Source organism: Argentina silus, assembly GCF_951799395.1.
Source record: "Argentina silus genome assembly, chromosome: 14".
In the NCBI taxonomy this organism is placed as follows: domain Eukaryota; kingdom Metazoa; phylum Chordata; class Actinopteri; order Argentiniformes; family Argentinidae; genus Argentina; species Argentina silus.
The window spans coordinates 10,457,483-10,479,562 of record NC_139668.1 but is presented as its reverse complement, the minus strand read 5'-3'; the positions used below and the strand labels follow the sequence as shown (position 1 = coordinate 10,479,562).

The window sequence follows — 22,080 nt, the reverse complement described above, 5'->3', positions numbered from 1 at the left end:
ATACAATTGTTTACATAAAAGTAAATATATGTTAATGTGCTTATTACCAATCAATAAAATATCTGTATAACAGTGTATATACTTTCTATTTTCTACTTTACATGTTAGGTCTGATCTTGATCATGCATCTATTTGTCTTGCCTTAGACTCAGTAACTGTATCACTGTAAATACGTTTTTCTTTGATTAGTGAATGACCTATTTGTCTTGTTTACCATCATATTGAGCTTTGCAAGCAGATCCCAAAAGCTCACACAAGAGCCTCTTCATTCAGATACCTTCAAATACGTTATGGCCATTTTTACTTTATCTTCAAATACTTCAAACCTTTATGAAGTAAACGAACGTTAGCCTTTATTGCGCAGGCTCTACGCAATAAGTACGAACGCGAATCCAATATTGTGCAGCAGCAGACGTTTTCCAGGAGGAAACATTCAGGGAATGACGTCCAAGGATACAAACGGGATGGATCTCGGCACAGGAGGAAGGGGAATGCACCTATGTATGCGGATAAGCGACAGCATTCTGTAAAATATATATTGCTTTTATCGTCAGAGTAATGTTTTGGTCACTTGGAATTTTCGTGAACGCACGCGCCCAGTGTTTGGACCAAATCGCTACTGTGTGCGCCTAATTTGCGCCTGAACTGCACGCTAAACAAAAACAAGGAACGAGTCTTGGCTGCGCAGAACACACATCCAGCCACGATTAGTAACTATTTAGCTAGCTAACTAGCTAGCTTGGATGGATTGTATGTTGTTTTTTGGGTTCTTTACACCATTAACCAGTTGATTTGCTTGTCTATTAGGAAAAGCACGGAAATTGGTATTTCGGTCTGTTTCATTCAGACAATGCAATGGTGGGGGCTTAAGAAATTCTGAGTTCTGTCCCCGGCATTGGACGTTCGTGCTAGCTGGCGAGCTAGCAAGAGAGGGCCTTCTTACTAACCCTGTCATCGGTTGATAGTTATGACTATAGTCGCATTTTTGCCGGGCTGGAATAATTAATACAAACGTGAATCTTCGTGAGCAGTGGTTTTATATCTGCACTCCGTGAGGGACGGATGGGGATATGGGGAAGTGTTGCCCATCCGACCGTACAACTGTTACTCCTCCAGATTTGCGAATTGGGAGAGCTCGGGTCGGTTGTTCAGAAACGGTGGTAGCCAGCTAGCTACATGGACATATTTCTTAAAACGAATGTCTCTCTTATAACTCACTATTGAGTTACGTTAGCTAATTATCTTAGAAGAGACAAGACGAGATCGCTGCATATTTTAACTCCACCTCCACGCCGAATGCTCTGTCCCACGGAATTCTCCTAGCTTTGAACATTCCAGCTACTGTTTGGAAACAGTTATTTCAGTTTGCTTCTGTCAAAATTGTGTGTTCAGGACCGATATCTGATCAGTTAAACTTTGCTCAATCGTATAAGGCCAAGGCGACAGACAACTTTCAACATGAACTATCAGCAGCATCTTGCGAACTCGGCTGCAATTCGATCTGAGATCCAGAGATTCGAGTCCGTCCATCCGAATATCTACTCCATTTATGAACTGCTGGAGCGCGTGGAGGAGCCCCTTCTACAGAATCAAATTCGAGAGCATGTCATCGCAATTGAAGGTAAGGCATCAAATAGGGGATGTATGTATGAACACTATAACATGTTATTATGTTCTGTGCTCTGTCTAATCCCCTGAAATGGTTTGCTGAAATGTCAATATGGCTATGACTGCTTTAGTAATGTATGTTTACATAATTGTCAGACAATTATTGATTTTTATTTATTGAGCTCGTGAATACCACTAATTGAACGTTGTAAAGTGTAGGCCTAACCTTCCTGCGTAACCTGCCTTACCAAGCCCACACCTCGGTCGCTACACGGTCTCACTTGGATTGAAGCCCCCAAACAAATGAAATCTCTTGGCGTGGTTGCTACTGTAGTCCCTATGTATACACCAGAATACTGTGCTTTGAATGCAGTGCCTCAGGTCTTCATGATGAAATAAAATGGAAGAGGTTTAAATGAGCTTTTCTTTCCAAGCAGCTGGGCAGATGTTGGGCTATGTAATAGAAGTCGCTTACACGCTTTCCCTCCTGACCCTGTATACGTTTTCCATAATAGGCATACATAGTCTCATTGTGATTCTGACAGCTTCAGTCTTACCCAGTGCTTGATCATCTTTAACTGCACGACTTGTCATCAAGTACAAGAGACTTGATTATTTGATCAAAGTCATTATTTTACAATATGACACCATACACACATTCTACATTGTCAGCAATAGCTTTCACAGCTCAGCTATTTAGCTTCTGTAAACATCATTGTGAGTGTGTCAGTCTGTGGTTGTTGTGCTGCTGCTGACATATTGTTTTGTTTTTATTGTGTTGTATTTTGAATGTTAAGCTGTTACTGTGCATCTTGGCCAGGACTCCCTTGAGATTATTATATTAATAGGACTTACGTGGATGAATAAGAGGAATGAATAAGAGGAAAAACACCACTGGTGTCATTGTACGTAAGTTAATTTGCATAGTTATTGTTGGTGTGTGTAGGGATGACTTGCCATGTGTAGGTTGACCCACTTTCACTGGTTGTAGCCTCAACCGTTGCAACAGTACCTAGTTGTCGCTGATTAACAACTCTTTGCTCATTCACAGTGTTGTCTGAGCACTGCGACTGCCTGGCTACAAGGCTAGGTGACCACCAACATAGATGTGTGTGTCCTACCCTCTGGCCACCTTCATGGGAGTGAACCTGCTGGGACATGTACCTAGACATGTCCTGTCAGAAGTAAACATCCCACCCACCACAGCCAAGGGGACTAGAGTGGAGTGGGCCTCACCTGAAAATAGAGTGGGGTCTGGGGCAGTGGTTGAAAAACCTTGTCCCGGAGTGACGGTTACCAAATGAACTAGCTAGTCATTGGATTTAAGTGATAAATGGATGGACTGAAAAGATTGATTCTCATCCAATCTCCAATTTGGTGAGATAATTATTAGACCTACAGTAGGATCCAAATGTGAAGGCTGGTTTGAAAAAAAGCCTGCAGTACCTACAGCTACAGCACTCAGTGAAGAACAAAGTTGCCCCAGCCTTGGTCATCAATTTCACCATTTATACTCCATCAGATAAGTCGCAGTTTCCTTCGTCATGAAGGCTTTAAATGCAATTACCATGTAGCCTCTGTTGATTATCTCTTCTGCTCTATATTCTAGGCCATGTGTACCCTGTAGGCCTAACTCCTGTTTATGATTATACAATATTTCCATGATGTTAGAGCAGCTCTCATGTTACCATTAGTCATGTACTGTACTGTTCAAATGCAGATCTTTTAAGTTGTACGAATATTACTAAATGCTTTCACTTTAAAAGAGTAACCATCATATTTGTACGTGGATTATAGATCAGATTGGGATTAAGCCTGTCTCTTTTCAAACACCTTCAATGACATCTCCACAACCTCTCATTTGACAGATGGCAAATCTCCTCTGAAAACTGATATGCCACACCCCTTGATCTCTAACCCAGGACAACTGTGTGACTCCCAATGGAATGGCTGATATTTATGGAGCGGTGGAGAGCAGAGAGATTGAAAAGAGAGGCAGAGAAAGGGGGAGAGAGAGGAAGAGAGAGGAAAAAAGACCAAGAAAGAAGGAATGAGGGAGGGAGTGAGGTGACAGAGGGAAAGTGGCAAAACAAAAGAGAGAGTGAGAAGGTGAGAGATTGCACTCTGAAGAGCAATTATGCAATGCCAAGGCTGATTGATGTCCCGTAATAATGCGACAAGAGATGCTTTTAAACAGTGGTTTTAGCTGTTACATAACCACGCCAGGTTTTCCTGTTGTGGGATGCTGATGTTAAGCCTGTCCGTCTTGAGATTACCCTGATCTCTCTGCACCCTTTGTTCCTTGCTGAATCACCCATCCCTGCACCAAACTCCCCCACATTCTGACTGCACCAAATGAGGAGCAAATGGCCACAATGTTCTGTAATGAAATGTATTTTTTTGCCTCCTGATTTATTTTGTGTGTGTGTGTAATAAATGGCAGGGACTAGTTAGGCCTGTGGTTTGCATAAATTGATTTGAGCAATGAACAACAAAGCTGATTGTCATACAAAGGGTCAATAAATAATTTCATGTTACATGAATTTGCACAGCATGCATAGATACAATGCTCCCGACCACAATTTATGCATTGAGAGTGAGTTGATCATTAAAGCAGAGGCAAAGGTGTGTTATGAGTGCTTCTGCTGACATGTCGTATTCCAAACGGCTGACAGTATTTGGCAACATCTATGATCATGAACAGGTAATGTGAGATTTTTCGTTCAATGGCGCTAACATGTCCCCATGTCAGATTTCCTCAGCTTTTTAGGGTTTTGGGCTTGTAAAAATGTGGGCTTGCCACAAAATCCCTTGAGCATAATATGGTGTGAAACAAACCAGAGCCTCTGGGATTAGCTGCAGATTGTAAATTGTAAGCATTGCTAATCTGACTCCAATCGGTTCAATGCATCAACATTACACAACTCCCCACAGTTTGCCACCTGGACCCACACAGTAGGGAAACGGGCCCCAGCATGCAGTCCTCAACTCAAACCTATTAACCAATCAAACCTCCTAAGACAGAGAAGTACAATCAGTTGGAAATAAACCATCTGTACAAAGTGGGGAACATTTATGCTGAGGAAATATGCATGTCAATGCACAGAGCAGGATAAGCACATGTAGAGCCACACATTTCCTCTGGTTGAGTAGCTGAGGTTGTGGTGTCCCCTCCCCCCACCTCCCCTTTCCCCCTGTGATTCTTCATAGAGCTGTCTCAGGATGCTCTCATTGGATGGGACGGAGGTAAGGTCACCTATGAGCGACAGCGCTAAATATATCCCCCTCGCCTGCCCGCTCTCATCCAGCGTGCATGCAGATGGAGTAGCTGGGTAAAACACTGGCCCCTCCCACCCCATCCCTCCTCCAGGGCACCATTAGGGAGATGCAGGCAGCAGCCATCCATGTGTTTGTTAGTCGTGTTCGGCTAAGGATGCGTCACTGCACACACAAAGACAAGTCACACTTTGGGCATCATCCTGAGCATCTTGATGGGGTATGGCTATTCACCCATACCAGTATAGCACCATTTACATCAAGGCATTTTCCAATAATTTACTGTCACTGTTGTCTGTTTAAACTGACCTGGGTAGGGCATTCCGGTAAATCTTTTACCTGTGGCTGGTAAAATGTTATTACAGATTGGTGCATGATAATGCCTCTCTCGATACAAAAAAATATACGCTTTTGCTTGCAATGCTTTTTGGTATGAAAGAAACTGTTTCAAAAAACACTCTGTCCCCTTCATTTAGCTTGCAACTAGCTTGCAAGTCAAGTGTCACGCTTGTGATGCCATAACATTGTGTACCTATGAAATATCCATGGTTATCATCGCCCACTTTCCCAGTATACACCAATGTGTGTAAACAGGGTGAACCAGGTACATCACGGTAAATCAAGGCCTGTGTAAACGGGCGTCAGACAAAAAATACCCATAATATTTTTTAAGGCATTTTACCATTATATCTGTGGGAAAAAAAGGGTTAAAGACGTCCTGCATGTCACATTGGCTTGCTCTTATCAAGCCCCCCCCCCCCCCCCTTTTCGCTTTTTCGCTGACATGTAAGCCAGCTTGATTTTGTTCGACTATTAACAGCTCGGAAGTGCCCACATCCTTTTTCTCCAAATTGTATTGAGCAGTTGGCAATCGCCGAAGCTGGCGTGAAAAGCCCTAGCTCGATCTCTTTAGATTTGATGAGAAGGCCCTGGAGTCGTGCCACTGTGGGTCAAGCCGGGCTACTGGGGAGGGTATATGGGGGGTATATCCAAATGCTAAAGAGGCTCCACTGTCTAGACTGATTTGAAAGATTATTACAAACCGGGAGGACAATGCATATACAGTTGTATTACTGGGGCCCAGTGGGGTGTTGAGGACAATGCAGATTAGCATGGCAGCTCAGTGTTTCCCCATACACCATGAAAAGAGGGCATGGTTGACTGGCACTGCCATTCATTGGCCCTGGCCTGTGTGGCATGCGTATGCAGGAAAGACCAGAGGAGCGAGCCACACAACAAAAGCTTTGAAGCTTTTTATTGGACACAGGTGATACGATGCAAAGTGGTCTGTGTTACTGTTGCGTTCAGAGGCCAGCGATGAAAGAGTGGGAAAGAATCAAAGCTGAAGGGATGAAAAGGACTCCCCTTTGAGAACAGATCATTGTGTGTTTGTGCTGAGTGCTGTCTGTTTGTGTGTGTTTGCCTGCCCTGTTGAGTGATAGTTTTATGTCAGAGAGACAGTCATCTATTTTTCGTGTGAGAAAGATGCATTATTTTTCCCCTTCTCTTTCAGCAGTCTGTTAAAGTGGGATTTTACCCAGTAATCCAGTGGAATTGTTGTTTTCAATAGTCAATCGTAGATCCCCCCCACATTCATAAATCGCGTTTTAAAACGATCTCTGAGTCAAGATATCTCGATTTGAATGCCTTGATCACGACTTCCAAGATTGCCCTCTCCCTCCCATGCAAGGTCCTTCTGTGTGCTGCTCTCTGGGAGTCACTGGCAAAGTGGACCAGGGTCGGAATGCAAAAACTCTCGTCTGACGTATTTTAACGAGGTATGCGACTTTTTTAGGAAGTAAACACAGACCGTGCGTCTCGATACCTATGGTGCAGCTGCACGCGTGAAAGACGGTATGCATCCTGGATTGACTAGAAACACATTTGAAAATGGAATGTAAACTTACCCTTTAACTCCTAACAATGCTCGTATTGCCAGTGGGGGTTGACCATGCAAGGGTCCATTTATTGTCCTGAAACCAGAAGCCCACTTGTTTTCTAAAATGTTCCCCGTCCTCTCTATGCCCTCTCTGTCATTCTCAGAAAGGTTATAATCTAATCGGTCATTGTGCTTGAATAATGCAGAGCTCCAAGGCAAGTGTTTGCAGTAAGGTTCAGCTATTCTTAGCAGTTAATGTTTAGAGTACGTCTTTCATTCAGTTGTAGATCTCTCTACAACATTTCTTACACGTTGGGCATACATGGGAAATTCAATTCACGAGCCAAAGAAGGCAATCTTTACTGTGCTGTGAGAGGCTGTTGCTGGAGAAATATGGTGAAGCTCTGTCCGTGCACTCAGGGACATGTCTGTCCAACCTGTCTGTCCTGTTCCCCTGGGAAATGGGGGGTGGGGGGTCCAGTGGGATTCGCCCTGGCCTTTGTTTTCTTTCTGTAGAGATTGACAGATTACTGAGAGGACAGCTCTGTGCGGTCCCTGCCTTAACCTGGACATTCTCAGTGTGGATGGTATTCTTGGAGATTATTTTTTTATTTTATTTTTGTATTCCTGTAAAGAGAATTGTATCGCATTTATGTATGAAATGTGCTATACAAATATATTCTGATTGATTGAAGCTTACAAATGAAGTTGTATTAGGCTTCGACAATAAGCCTGCATACGCCCTGTAGCTGAAACAGGGCTGCAGACCACTGGCCTAAATATAAAGTCAAAGAAGCCTTGGGTCTCGGAGGTCATGGTTTTGCTCTCATCCCATTTGCCCCTCTAGTCTGCTTTAGCCAATCCTTTGCTGACAGGAACTGCTTAGTTCCCCAGTGAAGCAGAATAAACAGGTACTTCAGTTTTCATGCACAGAAACACTGTCTGTATTGCGTGGCCCATGGAAAAAGAACTCGCCTGATGCCACTACAAACTACAACATAGACTACATTCACAATACCGTCTGTTATACTATGCCAGCAATGTGTAGCCTAGCCTTTATGATGAAGGGTTCCAGTTATGATCTTCCCCTTAAGGAGTGCTGTGAAAAAAAAGGGCTGGGCTCCGCTCTACCTTTCCCTCAGATGTGGATGATTTGTCTGGATCACAGGACAAACTTTGAGTGACTCAGTTTGACAGTGTCTGAGTCTACCACAGTGAAGTTGAAACAGCTGCTGACAGGACCGTAGACCCAGCGCTTCACCAAATACTGAAATATACAGCCCTGAAGTGTGAGAGAAGGGCATTGTATTACAAGGTGTACGTCAAGTCATATCTAAAAACAAGGGAAGAGGCCAGGTCACACCAGCTGTGGCGTGCAGCTGCACCGGGGTTGCCCAGGAGGGGGGGATGCATGTCCCCCATTCCTCTCACCCGGAGGGGAAGCAACTCTCCGCAGCCAGACACAGACCTTACCAAAACAATAGCAGCAGAATCCATCGCGGATCTTATGGAGATATAAAAATAGCCCCTGAGTGAGCAGGCTTCCTGCTGAGAGCTATGTTACATCCCCCCTCCTCAACTCCCCTGGGAGCATGATGTCACTTCCTGGTCCATTGATCATTCCGCGTAAGGCGTAGTTATCCCGACAGTTCCCTGTCCCGAAGGGGTAACCGTGGATGCCCTCGGAAGCACAGCTCAGGACCATGACTGACGGTGGAGGTTGAGCAAAGGATGTTCGCTTGTGCTGGTCTAGTTTGAATAACGAGCCTTATTTGTATTGCATGTTATGCCTTTGTAACATACAACAGATGCTCATGGCCCTCAAGGCCTTGTCTCTTCCACCAATAAATGTTTAATTTGGTAATTACATTTCACCAAGACCACCGGCTAATTAGGCTAGTTCTTTCCCTCTGTGCACATAATGCGGTTCCATTTCCATAAATGCCTCATTCCTCAAACTTCAACACTAAGGCCAACCAAAGCAAGGAATGTAAAGTATATTAGCATTCAAATGCAAGAGACAATAATCAAACATGCTTTAGCATACAAATGAATGTTGGATGCATACTACTCTAGCCATCAGTTTGCTCTATTCAAGACACTTGTAATCCAGTGTGGTTCTAGTTGTTTGTCACCTCAGTGGCAGGATGACCATGCTGCTTTAGAAAGTGGTTTTGCTGGGTCAATAGGAGGCACTCTTCCCATCTGGCCTTCGGGGAGAAAATCAATGCCCCCTTTTTTTCCTATGGACCCTCCCCCTGTATTAGGTCACCATCTGGAAGTAGAAGCCCCGTCCTCCATTTTAGCCCAGTAATTAATCTAGGCCTACGTACACCTCATGCTCTGGTGCTGATGCACCATTCTATTATGATGACCAATGATGCACATCAAGTAGTTATCCCCTGGCCTTTAATGAGATTATATCACTGAATCACGAGATTAGCCATGCCCTTCTCCAAGATTATCCAACATTAACCAATATTTGAGGAACATTGAATAGTGCATTGGAATAAAGGTTAGAACATTGTTCATAGTTCACACCTGGAATATACGAGTGAAAAAACAAAGGGGGACAGAGCATGTTACTTCACAACACAACACAGGTTTGCAGTGTAACCAATGTGTGATTGTGTCCCACATTGGCACTGTCTAATTTGAAACCAGCATGAATTATCACCTCCCTCTCACAGCCATTAGCCGACGAAATGCTTTGAAAGAAATGCTCTCAGAAGCGTTCCGAGTGCCTGGTCTCTTGACACTTCAGAACCTATTCTGGGCTGTAAAAATGGCATCCTCATCTGCATATTTTCAAACTAACATAATCCTAAAACTATGTTACTTGTATAAAAACCGGCTCACGGTGTGTCAACATGGTCTGCCCAAATGCAGTATATGAACATAGAACAATAAGTGGCCCAGATCCATATCTGTATTCTGTATCAAATTTGGTACCCTATGGTCAGTAAACTACGCTTGTCTGCTTGGCCGAAAAAACAAATGTCATAATAAGCAAGGGATTATGAATCAGTCTCAGCTGTAGTTAGAGATGCACAGACCTAGAGAATTGGGTGCTGTTGTTTTTGGCAGCTGTAGATAGTTCCCTGGCATAGGAATATACTATTCCAACTTAAGCCGTTTAGCCCTCACAAGCTGCCGCATGGGCGCACGCACGCACGCGCACACACACACACACACTCGCGGGACAGGCTGTGCCTCAGGTGTGTGAGGGTTGCCATGGCTCATGGCTGGGCTAAAGGAATAATTAACCCCAGTGGGGTGCACAACAGGGCGAGGTTGAGTTGGCAGTTGCACCTCCACTTTATGCCATGTGCCTCACACATCCCGTTCACCTCCTCTCTGTTGATAGAAGAGGCGAAGATGAAAAAGTCATACATTACCTGATCCCACAGTGTCTCTTGATCATTGTTTTTGCTGTTTGAACTTCTATGGCTCTATTAAGTTTATTGTTTTTCTCCTTTTTGATTTTGTCTTGTTGTTGTTTTTTTATATTTCCCTTTGTTTTTATTTGTTTTTCCTGTAAAGCGCATTGTGTTGATTTTGTGTATGAAATGTGCGATACAAATAACATTTGACTGATAGTTTGTGCTTGTGTATCAATCAAACGTACGTGTGTGTGTTTGCTAGCTTCAGAGTGGTAAGGATTACGAGTGGTTGAGCTCTCCCGGGGATGTGAACACTTGCTGACCCTTAATGAAAAACCCAGAGAGGCGAAACTAGTTCAGCACTCTCCTGTGCTGCTGCCATAGCCCTCCCTCTGTTTCACTGCCCAGCCTGCCTCCTGCATTTGAGCCTCCTCCCTGAATGGTTTTGGGCTACCCGCTATTCCCCAGCATGTTTTTAAATGCGAGCAGCTCTGGCACAGCTAGGTTGAGAATGTGTGACTCACCACTGGGAAAAGGGTGATGACGCAGCATGACAGCATCCTACCGCAGGGGTGCTCTGAGCGAGCACTCGGTTCGGTAAGCATTGCCTGACGGAGAGGTCCTTCTGTAAAGTAAATATTCTCCTTACAAAGGGGACCAGGGCTCATCAGTCAACCCTGTTCAGTCAGTGCGTTTTTTAGAGACATGCTTTGAATCACCCAGATAGCAGGAGAAGAGAGGGACTATGACAGCAGTCTCACACACACACACACACACACACACATCAATTGTCCTCAGACAATGCTTTGCATTTCTCCTCTTACTTATTCAATTGCAGACCAGATCTTTCCTGTGTAAGTCATAAACTGTCCTGTGTAAACAGCTTCGTCTAGTGGTAGTTTAAAGATCAAATGTAGCCTTTTGTGTTATATTGTGATTTCTGAACAAGCTTAAGTTATTCACTACTTCATAAATGAATACCTAGGCTTCATAATGTGTCTGCTAGGAGTATGATGCCTTTTTTGCAGACCACCATAGCATTAAAGCTTGACTTCTCTACCCTGTCTGTAACTGAAGACACAGGTTATCCTAATTTTAGTCCTTCTATTTGAGAGAGCAGCGATGAAGACCAATGTCCTGTAGCCACTTGAATGTTGCCAAGTCCTAGGCTGCAAGGCTGGCTTCCTTAGTCCCCCTCTGCACTTTTGAGGCAGCAGGCCTGTCATGGCAGCGGATGGGCACACAGCTGGCTGCCTCTGGCCGGAGAAATAGAGGAGAAGAAGAGGTGGTCCCGCTGCCATCCACAGCTGAAACTTGAGCCCCTGGCTCCACCTTAAAGAGCAAGGCACTCTGGGAAAAAACTCTCTGAAATGAAACATTGTGTAGGAAGGCTCACATCATTGGCTCTCTTTGAAAGAGACGGGGGGGGGGGACCCTTGTTTGTGTGGAGGGCCCTCTTAAGAGGGTTTGGGAGGATAGTGAATACTGAATACAGACAGTGAGAGTACACCTCGACCTTTGTAACCCCAGAGACAGTATCCAATTGAATTAAGCTCCAAATTACATCTGGCTCTTTGCTCCTCCGGGGTAGGGCTGGACGGCTGCATTCAGAGAGCGCTGTGAACACAGACCCTTGATTCTTCTCGGCATTAGCCCACTGCTTTTCCGCGTGCTATTTTGGTTCCGCTGGGGTGGAAATACCACAGCTCCCATCTTCCAATTTGCTTGCCTCAGGACGGCGGAATGCAGATATGCATTCATCTCAGATTCCTGATGCTGTTTTGAAAAGTGTACCCTAATGATCATATTCAGATTTCTGGTAAATGACCAGCGGTAGAACCGCCCCAGCCCCTATGCATGCACTTCAGGGAACAGGGATCTTCCCCCATTGAAGACAATGAAAAAGTCCTTTAGCTTGCTGCTGTAGCACACATTCACACAGACACACACTCACACCGACTGTTCTGCCTCTCCCAGCTGGGCTCGGTGGAGTACAGATCCACTCCTACGCGGGCCAGCCTGGAGCAGTCAGGCCGAGGCTGGCTGATGACTGATGTGGAGACTGAGCCTCAGCCTTGCTGAGTCTGTGTGTGTGTGTGTGTGTGTGTGTGTGTGTGTGTGTGTGTGTGTGTGTGTGTGTGTGTGTGTGTGTGTGTGTGTGTGTGTGTGTGTGTGCACGCTCAGCTGGCTGGGCTGCAGAGTCAGAAAGGCCGGTCTGGGTAAGGCTATGTGACTGGAGCGCGTGGGATGTGTCAGGGGAGATCAGGCTGCGCTTTAAGTTCATGCATGCCTGAGTGTGTGCATGTTAGTGAGTGTGTTTGCCTCTGTGTATTTTAGTATACTGTGTGTGTGTGTGTGTGTGTGCGTGCGTGCGTACGTGCATATGAATGAAATGCTCCTCCTCCCCCCTGTGTCATTGCCTCAGATGTGGAGATCCGCAACATGTTGGCCACAGGCCCAGAGGAAAAGTCTGTGTGTGCGCGCGACTGATTGAGCTTGATGAGACCCCATGTGCAAAACAGTGTCCCCCTTGTGTCAAGCACACTCCGGCATGGTGTTATTACTTCAGAATGAGCCTCAAACGATAGTTTGTGTTGAGGTTATGGGAAAAACATAGTTGCGAATGTTGGACTCCAAGGCAACAGCTCTACCGAATGCACAACAATGGAATAAAACCACATGTAAATATTTAATACCAGGGTGTTGTGTCTGACCTAGTAATTCACAATGCAGTTATTTTCTTATCAACAGTGCTCCCTGCTGGCAGACTTTGTAGGCTGTAATACAGTAGATGTGTGTCAAGATAGGACTGTGAAAAAATCAGGATATGCCTGTTCAGCTGGCCTGAAATTCATTATCTGATACCTGACTTTAAATTGTTACAGTTGTACTGACATGCTGTCCTCTTCAATATTATTTGAAGGTCTTGGATACTGTATCAAGGAGAGCAGCAACAACAGTCATAGTTACAGGAATGAAAACTCATAGGCTAGCTGTATTTTTTGGGAGAGAAAAAATACCGAGCTCCTACAAATGTCTCTGTGTTCCCAAATGGAACTCCTCCGATTCTTACCACTGGGGGGCGACAGAGAGCTGTGGGATTTTTGACAAGAGGGCGGAATGCAGAGAATGTGCTGGGGGCTTTGGAAGTCAGTGCATTTTACCACAGCTGTTTTACAGTGTCTGACATCCTCTGAGCTGGTTGCTGCTACCGGGGCGACACACACGCACAGTTGTAGAAGAAAAAAATTGGTCTTGCTATGACTTCATTTGAACTCCAGCTGGCAGTTAACCCCTGCAGCATATGTACCTCACCACAACGAATGTGAGAGGAACTTTTAGTTTGAGTTGATGCACTCTAATTGTATAGTAATGGTCTTAAGGGGACACATACAGTGTTATGCAACAGCTGCCTTATTACGAACCCTTCTCCAACATTGGCCATGAACTTTCATCTGCAATGGCTCCATTGTTTCAGTGAGTCAGTGGAAGCCCAGGCGTGGGCAGTCTTCACAAGGACCACACAGGAAAGAAGAAGGGCCCGTCCACAGCCCTTACAAGTGATGTCATTTAAGGGGACGAGACAACAATGGCTCCATTCTGAGACTGCCATGCTTCAATCTCAGTGCTTACTGTAGAAAAGCACAGTAGCTGCCGCCAGTTCAGGTCATTTTGATCAGTTGTCATATGAGGGGGTTAGGGTTAAAAGAGTACTGTCAATTTGGAACTCATTGATTCAAATTGAGATTTGTTTACCAAGCTAAACAGGTACCGACCCTTACCATTTAGGCCTTTATAATAGTACAATATTTGACACAATTAGGGCTGTGGCGGTTAATGGCGGTTAGACAAGGACGACCGTGGGGAAAAATTCGACCGGCATAACAGTTAAAATACATTGAATTTAGGATATGGATTTGTATTTTTATGTAGATATAATTCACCTAATAACATGAGTAAATTATTATTATTAATTGTTTTGCGACAATAATCCGTCCATCAAACTGTTTTGTATTTTGAGGGAGAGAGAGTTGCGCACGTTCCTCTCCCTCAAGAAATGTGTCAACCCTTTCGTGCTCCCGCTAGCTAGCACGCTCGATGCTGGGGAGGGGAGGGGAGGGGAGGGGAGGAGGTAGGCCAGCGAAAGGACCAGCAAACCACTGCCCCTATACCGATGAGAGTGCGTGCTGTCACTAAAATTACGTACAAGATTACCTACAAGAAGAGCCAACTGATTTCTATTTGCATTAGCCTACTTCTACGAGATTGCCATCTCGTGGTTAAAAATGTTATTATAGTTAGACTGTGTGTCTATGTTTGTAGGGCACCTTTGAGACAACCGAATGTTTTCATGAATCTTAAACTGACCTCTTGAACGACTCTTGCAAAGAAGTTTTTATGATCACTGGTATGTATGATTGGTTAGGGTTAGCTAATAAAGAGATTATTTGTTTTAGAATTATTTTGTGTTCCGTTTTTTCTTGGGCGGCCCTCAATCCAATATTGGGTCTCCTAAATTCAGCCATCAAAACTTTGTGAACCCCTGATCTAGTGTATACAATGCATTTAATGTATAACTTTGATTGGCATAGGCCTAGGTTTTGTCTTGTAGGATTAACTACACCATAAAGTGCTTACAAATAATGTTCAACAGAATATTGACTTGCATAAATTGTTAGCGTTTACAAATAATTTTGAACACAATATTGACAAGCATTAATCAATAAAACCAATTCCCATATGATGACCTGGCATTAACAAAAAACAAGAAGGGATAGTATTCTGCCATGTCTATAATAACGCTACCCATTAGAGTGACTGAGAATATGGGGCACACAGTCAATGGAACTAGGTCAAGCCTCTGACTGGCTTTATTTATGTATGTACCATGGCCACATATTAAATTTGTGAGTGTGTGCTATCTCAGGTAGGTGAATACAGTGAAGTTTCTCTTTTAAAAGAAGACTGTGTAGGCCTGTGCTTTGTATGAGCGAAAGTATGGGTGTGTGAATTAGAACCATAGATGGGCCTATATGTCATATCCTTTCCTTGTTTCACATAAAGGAGCGTAAGGTAAGTTTGTTGGAAGTCAGCCACCTCTCAAGTTCCAAACAACAACAGCCTCCCTAATAGTAATATAACCCCTCCGAAATGGACTTGCCGTGTCAGACATTAGCTGTTGTGTTTCTGCATGCGCGCACAATTCGAAGAGACAGCCACCAGAGACAGAAAGGCCAAAATCGGTGAGTCCACTCCCCTAGAACACCCCTGGTTGTAACAACATGTTTGTATGGAAACCGAGTATTGGGTAGGACACTCCATCTTAGAAAGTGATTTTCCTGACTAAAACAGCATTCGTAAATAAACTATTTCTTTCAAGGGATCTCATTCCATGATTGCTACTGATTGCTACTAAAGGCCTGATTTCTGATATCATGAGGATGGGATATGTTTTAGTTAAGAACTGCAAATATCACTGGTACTGACAGTGGCTGTAACTCACTTAATCATTTAGCTGCTGGTCTTCAATAAAGCAGACTCACCACACATGGGCACACACTATCTCCCCTCTTCACACACACACACAGATGTACACTCTTCACAGGCAGTGAATAATTAATGTCTCTCTCTGCTCTCTAATGATGTCTCCAGGGTATGTGTGTGTGTGCGTGCATGCGTGCACATGTGTCCCCCACACCCCCACCAAGGGGCTGTCAGAATGCTCCACGGCTGCCTCCCCCTCTCTAACCCCCTCCTCAATGACAGCTCCTCTCCCTCCACCTGACATCGAGGAAGTACAGTAGGGCCTGCAGTGCCCCCCCCCCCCCCCCCCCCTTCCGGAAGCTGGAGTTCCTTGGTCAGATTTGTAGCCCACAGCTTCAGGTGTTGTTCAGAATTGATTTGACATGTCGAGCCCCGGAGCTGTGCAGCTGCCTGACATGTCATTGATTTTAAAGGATGTTATTGATTTAATACACTTTAATTTCTGTGTGGGTATGCACATTTCCACGGGACATTTGTTTTGCCCTATAGGCCTAGTTATTCATGTATTTATTTATTTATTAGCGGTCTAAGCAGAGAACCCTATTGTTATTGTTGGCGTTGCCTATTATTATTCTCCTGCATCTGCCGTTTTTGCAATGTAATATAAATAACTTCTACATGGTAAGGCAAAGGAGCTTGAAAATGTACATGATGGTGAAGGGCCGTAGGACGCACCTTCATGCATTGGTAGGTAGCGCAATACCATGCAACTGAAAATGCAAATTTGGAAAGGCCACAACTCTCACCCCGTATGACTAAGAATTTTGAAATGTGGTACATACGTCTGTCTCTTCACAAGGAATACATTTGCCTCAAGGACCCATAATGTCCACCATGTTGGATTTTCTGCCAGATGAGTGCTTTTTGTGAAAAGCACTCATCTGCAACCGCTGGGCCATCTGCATGAAAATGCATATACAGAATCTGTGGACCAAGGTCTATCAATGCAAAATATTGTGACTTTGATCAGGGTGTCTCCTATTGTTTACATGCTTAGAAATCAGACATGGTGGGGTGCATCACTACCAAACTTGGCAAACATATGTCTGACACTCTCAGGACCAAACATGTGCGCTATAACAAGCACATATTTATATCTCTTGATCTGGTTCACTTAGAGTCATGAAATTTGACACACATGGTCACCCAACCTCTAGAATAGGATTGTGTTTGACCACAGGGTGGGGCTATTAAATGATTTTGGCTAACAAAACTATATCGGTCACTCGAAATCTTTAATTTTTTGGTGCCCTGTGAAATATTGGGTGTGATACTGTGCCATAGGCGTGGCCTCATAGCCATAGGCGTGGCCTCATAGCCTAGCCTATTGATCACATGCTTTCACAAAATTAGGTGAGACTTGTTTTTTATGTTGTTGCTGTGGACTTTCAGTGTATGTATTTTGTTAGAAGGTACGTTTGTTTCCTGTTGGTTACAATTTTATTGACCTCATGGCGGTTGTTGTCCCACTAAGTTGGTTTATAGGCAATGATTGGGTATTTTTCTTTCTTCCTGCCATTGGTGAAGCAGGGTATCATCATTGTTCAATAGTAGATATGCAAATGGGTGTTATACATTCCCATCCTATTCAGAGGGATTGATCCTGTGCAATTTAGCGTAGGTAATCCGTCTTTGTACCCCCCATTTTCGAAATATAGACCTCTCCCTTTCCCAACTTCCTGACTGTGAAGGAGCCATCCTAACTGGTCTGTGACCAGTCAGCTGATCTGTCTTGATTGGCTAGACTAGGCCTGTAGTATCAAGCTGCACTCCTATAGAAGTGCGATCTTCCACTAGACTTGCCTGAGGACTCTGTTCTATTGTATTGGAGAGGATCAGCATATGGTTGGGATTGGGGCCAGACATTAGGGGGAGCCTTTTAACCACGGGGGGCCAGGGGCTTATGTGCGCGCTTGTGCACAAACACACACACACACACACACATTCTCCTTCTTGAGAATGGGTGATCAGCTGCCTAGTTTTTCTCCCATCCCCGTTGGCACGTGCTTGGCAAACTCCCATCGGGACTCTTTGGTGCCAACCAACGCTCTACCCTGCACCCCTTGCCCGTCAAACGCTTAACCAGCCGTGCAGCCCCTGGCCCGTCACCATGGTAACAGACCTGTGTCTGGCGGCCAAGGTTCTGGGTGTTGGTCTGTGTGTTGTTTCTACTCTCTGTTCATCTTTCATGTTCTGTTCTTTCTGTATTCATTCATGGCCTCTTGATGTGCCAGCCTGACCTCCCAAATATCAGTAAATTCACAACCCAGTGGCCCATATTAATATATTATGTAGGTGTTAAATACCTCATGAAAACATTGTTATCATATGATTAGGTTATGATCATTTGTAAGCAGGAAGAGATGGGTTGTCCTTTGTTGAAGAAAGCGGCAGGGGAGAAGACAATGACAACATTATGTGGTTTCTGACTATTCCATCTCGACTTACATCTTGTGATGATGTTATCTTGCCTAACTATTATTTTCCCCTCTCCTTTTTCCTGTCCTCTTGCCTGTGCTTCTCTGATTGGCCCTCTCCACAGGTAAGACAGATTCTCTCCATTTGCCATTTGATGACATCTTGTCTAGACACCGAACCAACCTCCAGTCATGTATCATCCACATGGTGGTGCTGTTAGAAGTCAGGCTGGTGTGGATATCAGTCTAGAAGCATTAGCGCCATCTAAAATGCTTAAGGTTTTTTAAGACGCAGAACCTACTGTGGAAATATATCTGATTATTTTCATACGAGAGTTTGTGCAAATGTGTCTGCGCATGTGCATACAGGCTAATTGTGTGTGTGTGTGTGTGTGTGTGTGTGTGTGAGTGTTGCTGCCTGTTCATGTGTGTGTGCCAGTGTGTTAGAGAGAAAAAGTGCCTGACTGTATGTGCGTGTGCGTGCCAGCAGGGGTCTGTACTCTCACTCTCTGCTAACTGACCCATTTTCGCGGGCCTCTAGGGGGAAGATGAAAGACTGCATGGGGCTTCTCTCGCTGCGAATCACTCCCTCGCTCTTTGATGAGAGAGTAACTCAGTGGGAGAGATGAGAGCACATCACTCACTCACTGTATTTTAGAAGTGCTGGGGCCTGAACATGTACAGTGTACACACACACACACACACACCTCATAGGACTCAATAACACACACCTATTTGATTAATGTTTACTTGCAGGTTTTATGAATTGTCTTTTTTTATTGGCACACATTCTTGTTTTAATGATGGAGTGTGTGTATGTGTGTGTGTCTGTGTGTGTCTATACTCTGTACAATGGGCGCCTACATGTATGCATATTGCATGTGTGCTGGCAGAGAGAGCAAGTGCATGCGTGGGTGTTAGGGACTTATTAGGCATGCATAGGAATGGAGGGATGTGGACGGAGGGGGAAGATGACAGGGATCCCATTGGGTCTGAGAGAAGCCCCTGGTCTCGTTCAAGCAACTGACCCACTAAACTCTTTCCCTCCTGAAGTCTCCCCTCCCTGTCCTTGTTATTCAGGGGTTTGAAAGGTAGGAGCTGTCTCCAAGCATTTGGGGATGAGTGCACAGAAAGCCTATGCATAAAAGATAATGGACCATCACGGCATTCCGCCACTGGAGTATTTAAACATGGTTAGCCACAGCTGCTCCCATCTGCCGATGACGAGCCCATGACTCTTGGAGGAAGTATACCTATATATTTTAGCCTGATGGAATCATCCTAATCGCTAGGTTCAAACTGTTTCACTACACTTATTAGTCTGACCTCCCCACTTGTGAAACCGCAAATCGAATTAGTAGCGATTGATCAACCTTGAATCATTCAGAAAACCGAATGGAAAGACTAAACCAACCCCAGTGGTACACTGATTGGTCCGGATGTGTTTTGTGATTTTCAAAGGCCTGTTTATTTGCTCAAGGCCAGACGGATAAATGAAGTGAGGGTCCATTTCTCGTCCATCTCCATTCAGACTAGAATCAAGGGTTGAATTGGAAACTCAGTTTGTGAATCGCCTCAAATCATGAATTGAATCTTAATTCACCTTCTGTAGTCCAATCTGTAAGAGGCCCTATTTTGACGTTGCGGCCGGTGATATTGGAGGAGGAGGGGGAGTCGTGACTGCAGGCTTCGATAAGACTCCTCTCCGGGGAGTATGGGGATTATGGCCTATATGGATGTAATGAAAGGCCCGATTAGTGGACCTGTAACAGCTGATCTGTCCCACACACATTGCAGTGGACTTTTTTGTATCAATTAGCTCAATCTCAACCTCTTACAGGACTTTTTGAAGGTGTGTGTGTGTGTGTTTTCTTTAATTTAGCCTATTTCCACAAGTATGGTGACTTCACACTTATGAAAATATCAAGGGGCAGTGGTTTATTGGAGGCAGTAGGTCTCACACACACACCTTCCTCTCTCTCCTGCTCTCTCACTCTCTCCATCCTCTCTCACTCTCTCCATCCTCTCCCTCTTAGTTTCTCTCTCTCTCTCTCTTTCTTTGTTTTTCTTTATTTCCCTCTCTTTTTTCCTCCTCCCTGTCCCTTATTCGCTCTGCACTCCACTGTTCTCTTGGCCAGTATTCTCTCAATTACCTCAGAGCCGGAGTTAACAATGCAGAGCAGTGTTTTTTCCGCATATTACACCTGTGTTGGGCGCTATCAGGGCTCCAACACAAAAAAAAACATTCCCAACCCCAGCTAATCAATCCGCTAGCCGTCTCAGCGCCACTAGAGCTGTCTGCTTAAGAGGGATTTTCTCACTAAGCCTTTTATCTGAGATGAAAGTCCGCACTCCCGCAGACCATGGTCGGTGATTTAGCGCGAGCTAGCTACACAGGCTGAGATGAGGGGTGCAGAGATAAGTGAGGAGAGATGGAGAGAGAGCCTGCTCTAGCCTAGTGCCTGCGTCTGTCTGTCTTCATCACACAGGTTCCCATGGCTCCCTGAACACCTAGTTTGTTTTTGAGAATAGAATACTTGTTTATTTTCGCCACAAGCCCTTGTCTGTAGCCGTGTCAGTCAGTCTTTTGGATCAAACTAGCCTTACTATTGCCTATTGTTGAGTTTGGATACTTCAGAGAGCACATATATTATAAACTATACAGCTCATGTCACAGCATTACATTGCTGCAGAGTGTGTTCCAAATGCAGAAGTGCATATTACATAGTGATGGAGTGCACATGGCAGAGTGCTGCCTCACTGGCTTCTGAGAGGACAGGTGGCCCCATCCCCCACCCTCTTAAACTTCTTTACTCTGGCACACTTCAAACATCAGTTAATTTAAGCGGTGTTCATGGTCTAGTCTGCAATTATCCAGTTCCCTTTGTCTTTCAAGGCCATGAATAAGGAAAACAAAGGCACTATAGACTCCACAAAGGCTTATATGCTTTGATATATGTATTGTCTCAACATGGCACGCAGACTAACTGTGATGCAGATGTTCCAAGTACAGTATTTGGTAAAGAGATTAAGCTAGAGTAAATGTCGTTTTCAGAGGGAATTTGGTGTGGTAAATTCAGTAAATGCAGTGCCTTAAGCATGTTTGAAATTAAGAGCCGGATTAATTTTAAATTACGTAACATTATACAAAATCATATTGGATAATCCTGCACAGCAAAGTGCCATGTTTTGGACACTGTAGAATGTTGGCATCCTGTCAATGGAATGGAAACATCAGATTTGTGACATCGTTGTCACCAAACATGCTTAGTTACAATGAAACTTTTGGGAAACATCTGGGTCAGGTTCAGGATGGTGCAACAAATTAAATGTTGCAAATAGAAACGCTGTAGTGCTGACATTCACTCCTTACTCTACATGTGAGAGGCATGCATGCCTGTTCTACACAATAGGCCTATTTCTTTTTGAAGATTCCGGAACCCAGCTGAATGCAGCCCTGCACACAGATGGCAGCATTGTCATTGAAGTGTGCTAGTCTGTCACAAGTTTGTTGCCTGCTCCTAGGCACATGTTCACAGTAGCCAAATGAATTAAGCATGTTTCCATATCCATATTTCAATATGTGAAACAGAATATAATTTTTTCTGCCCGTTATAGCTTGAGGAAGTGGGTCTTTTTGATCATTTTTAGATCTGTTGTGTATGTAGAATAACATATTTCCAATAAGTAGGACAGAGCCTTTCCTCATAGGCGGTACTGTACACACTATTGGATCGACTGTATGATGGAGCCAAGCTCTCAGAAGCAGGCCTCTCTCCCATGGCATCTACATGCTAGTGACAAGGCTTTGGAGGTGATAAAAGGCAGAGAGATTTGTTTGAAGTAGCTGCTTCAGAAGCCAACACAGGCGTATAATTTACCTCTCTTCAACATGGGGGATTCTCAGCGGTTGCCTGCCTGCGCTCCAATCTCCTCCAATCGCTATGAATCATTCTCTTCAATTATTTCAGAA

At 44.4% G+C, this 22,080-nt stretch overlaps 1 protein-coding gene across 2 annotated transcripts in view; it reads left to right on the top strand.

The window, feature by feature from the left end:
- Window positions 1–451: 451 nt before the first annotated feature.
- The window catches only part of agap1 (ArfGAP with GTPase domain, ankyrin repeat and PH domain 1), a 116,063-nt gene continuing 94,434 nt past the window's right edge, over window positions 452–22,080 (top strand). For both annotated transcript variants that reach the window (XM_083684901.1, XM_083684900.1), the window contains exon 1: window positions 452–1,621. In XM_083684901.1, coding sequence (XP_083541027.1) covers window positions 1,459–1,621 — 163 coding nt within the window. In that variant the 5' untranslated portion in view covers window positions 452–1,458. The remainder of the gene's footprint in view (window positions 1,622–22,080) is intronic.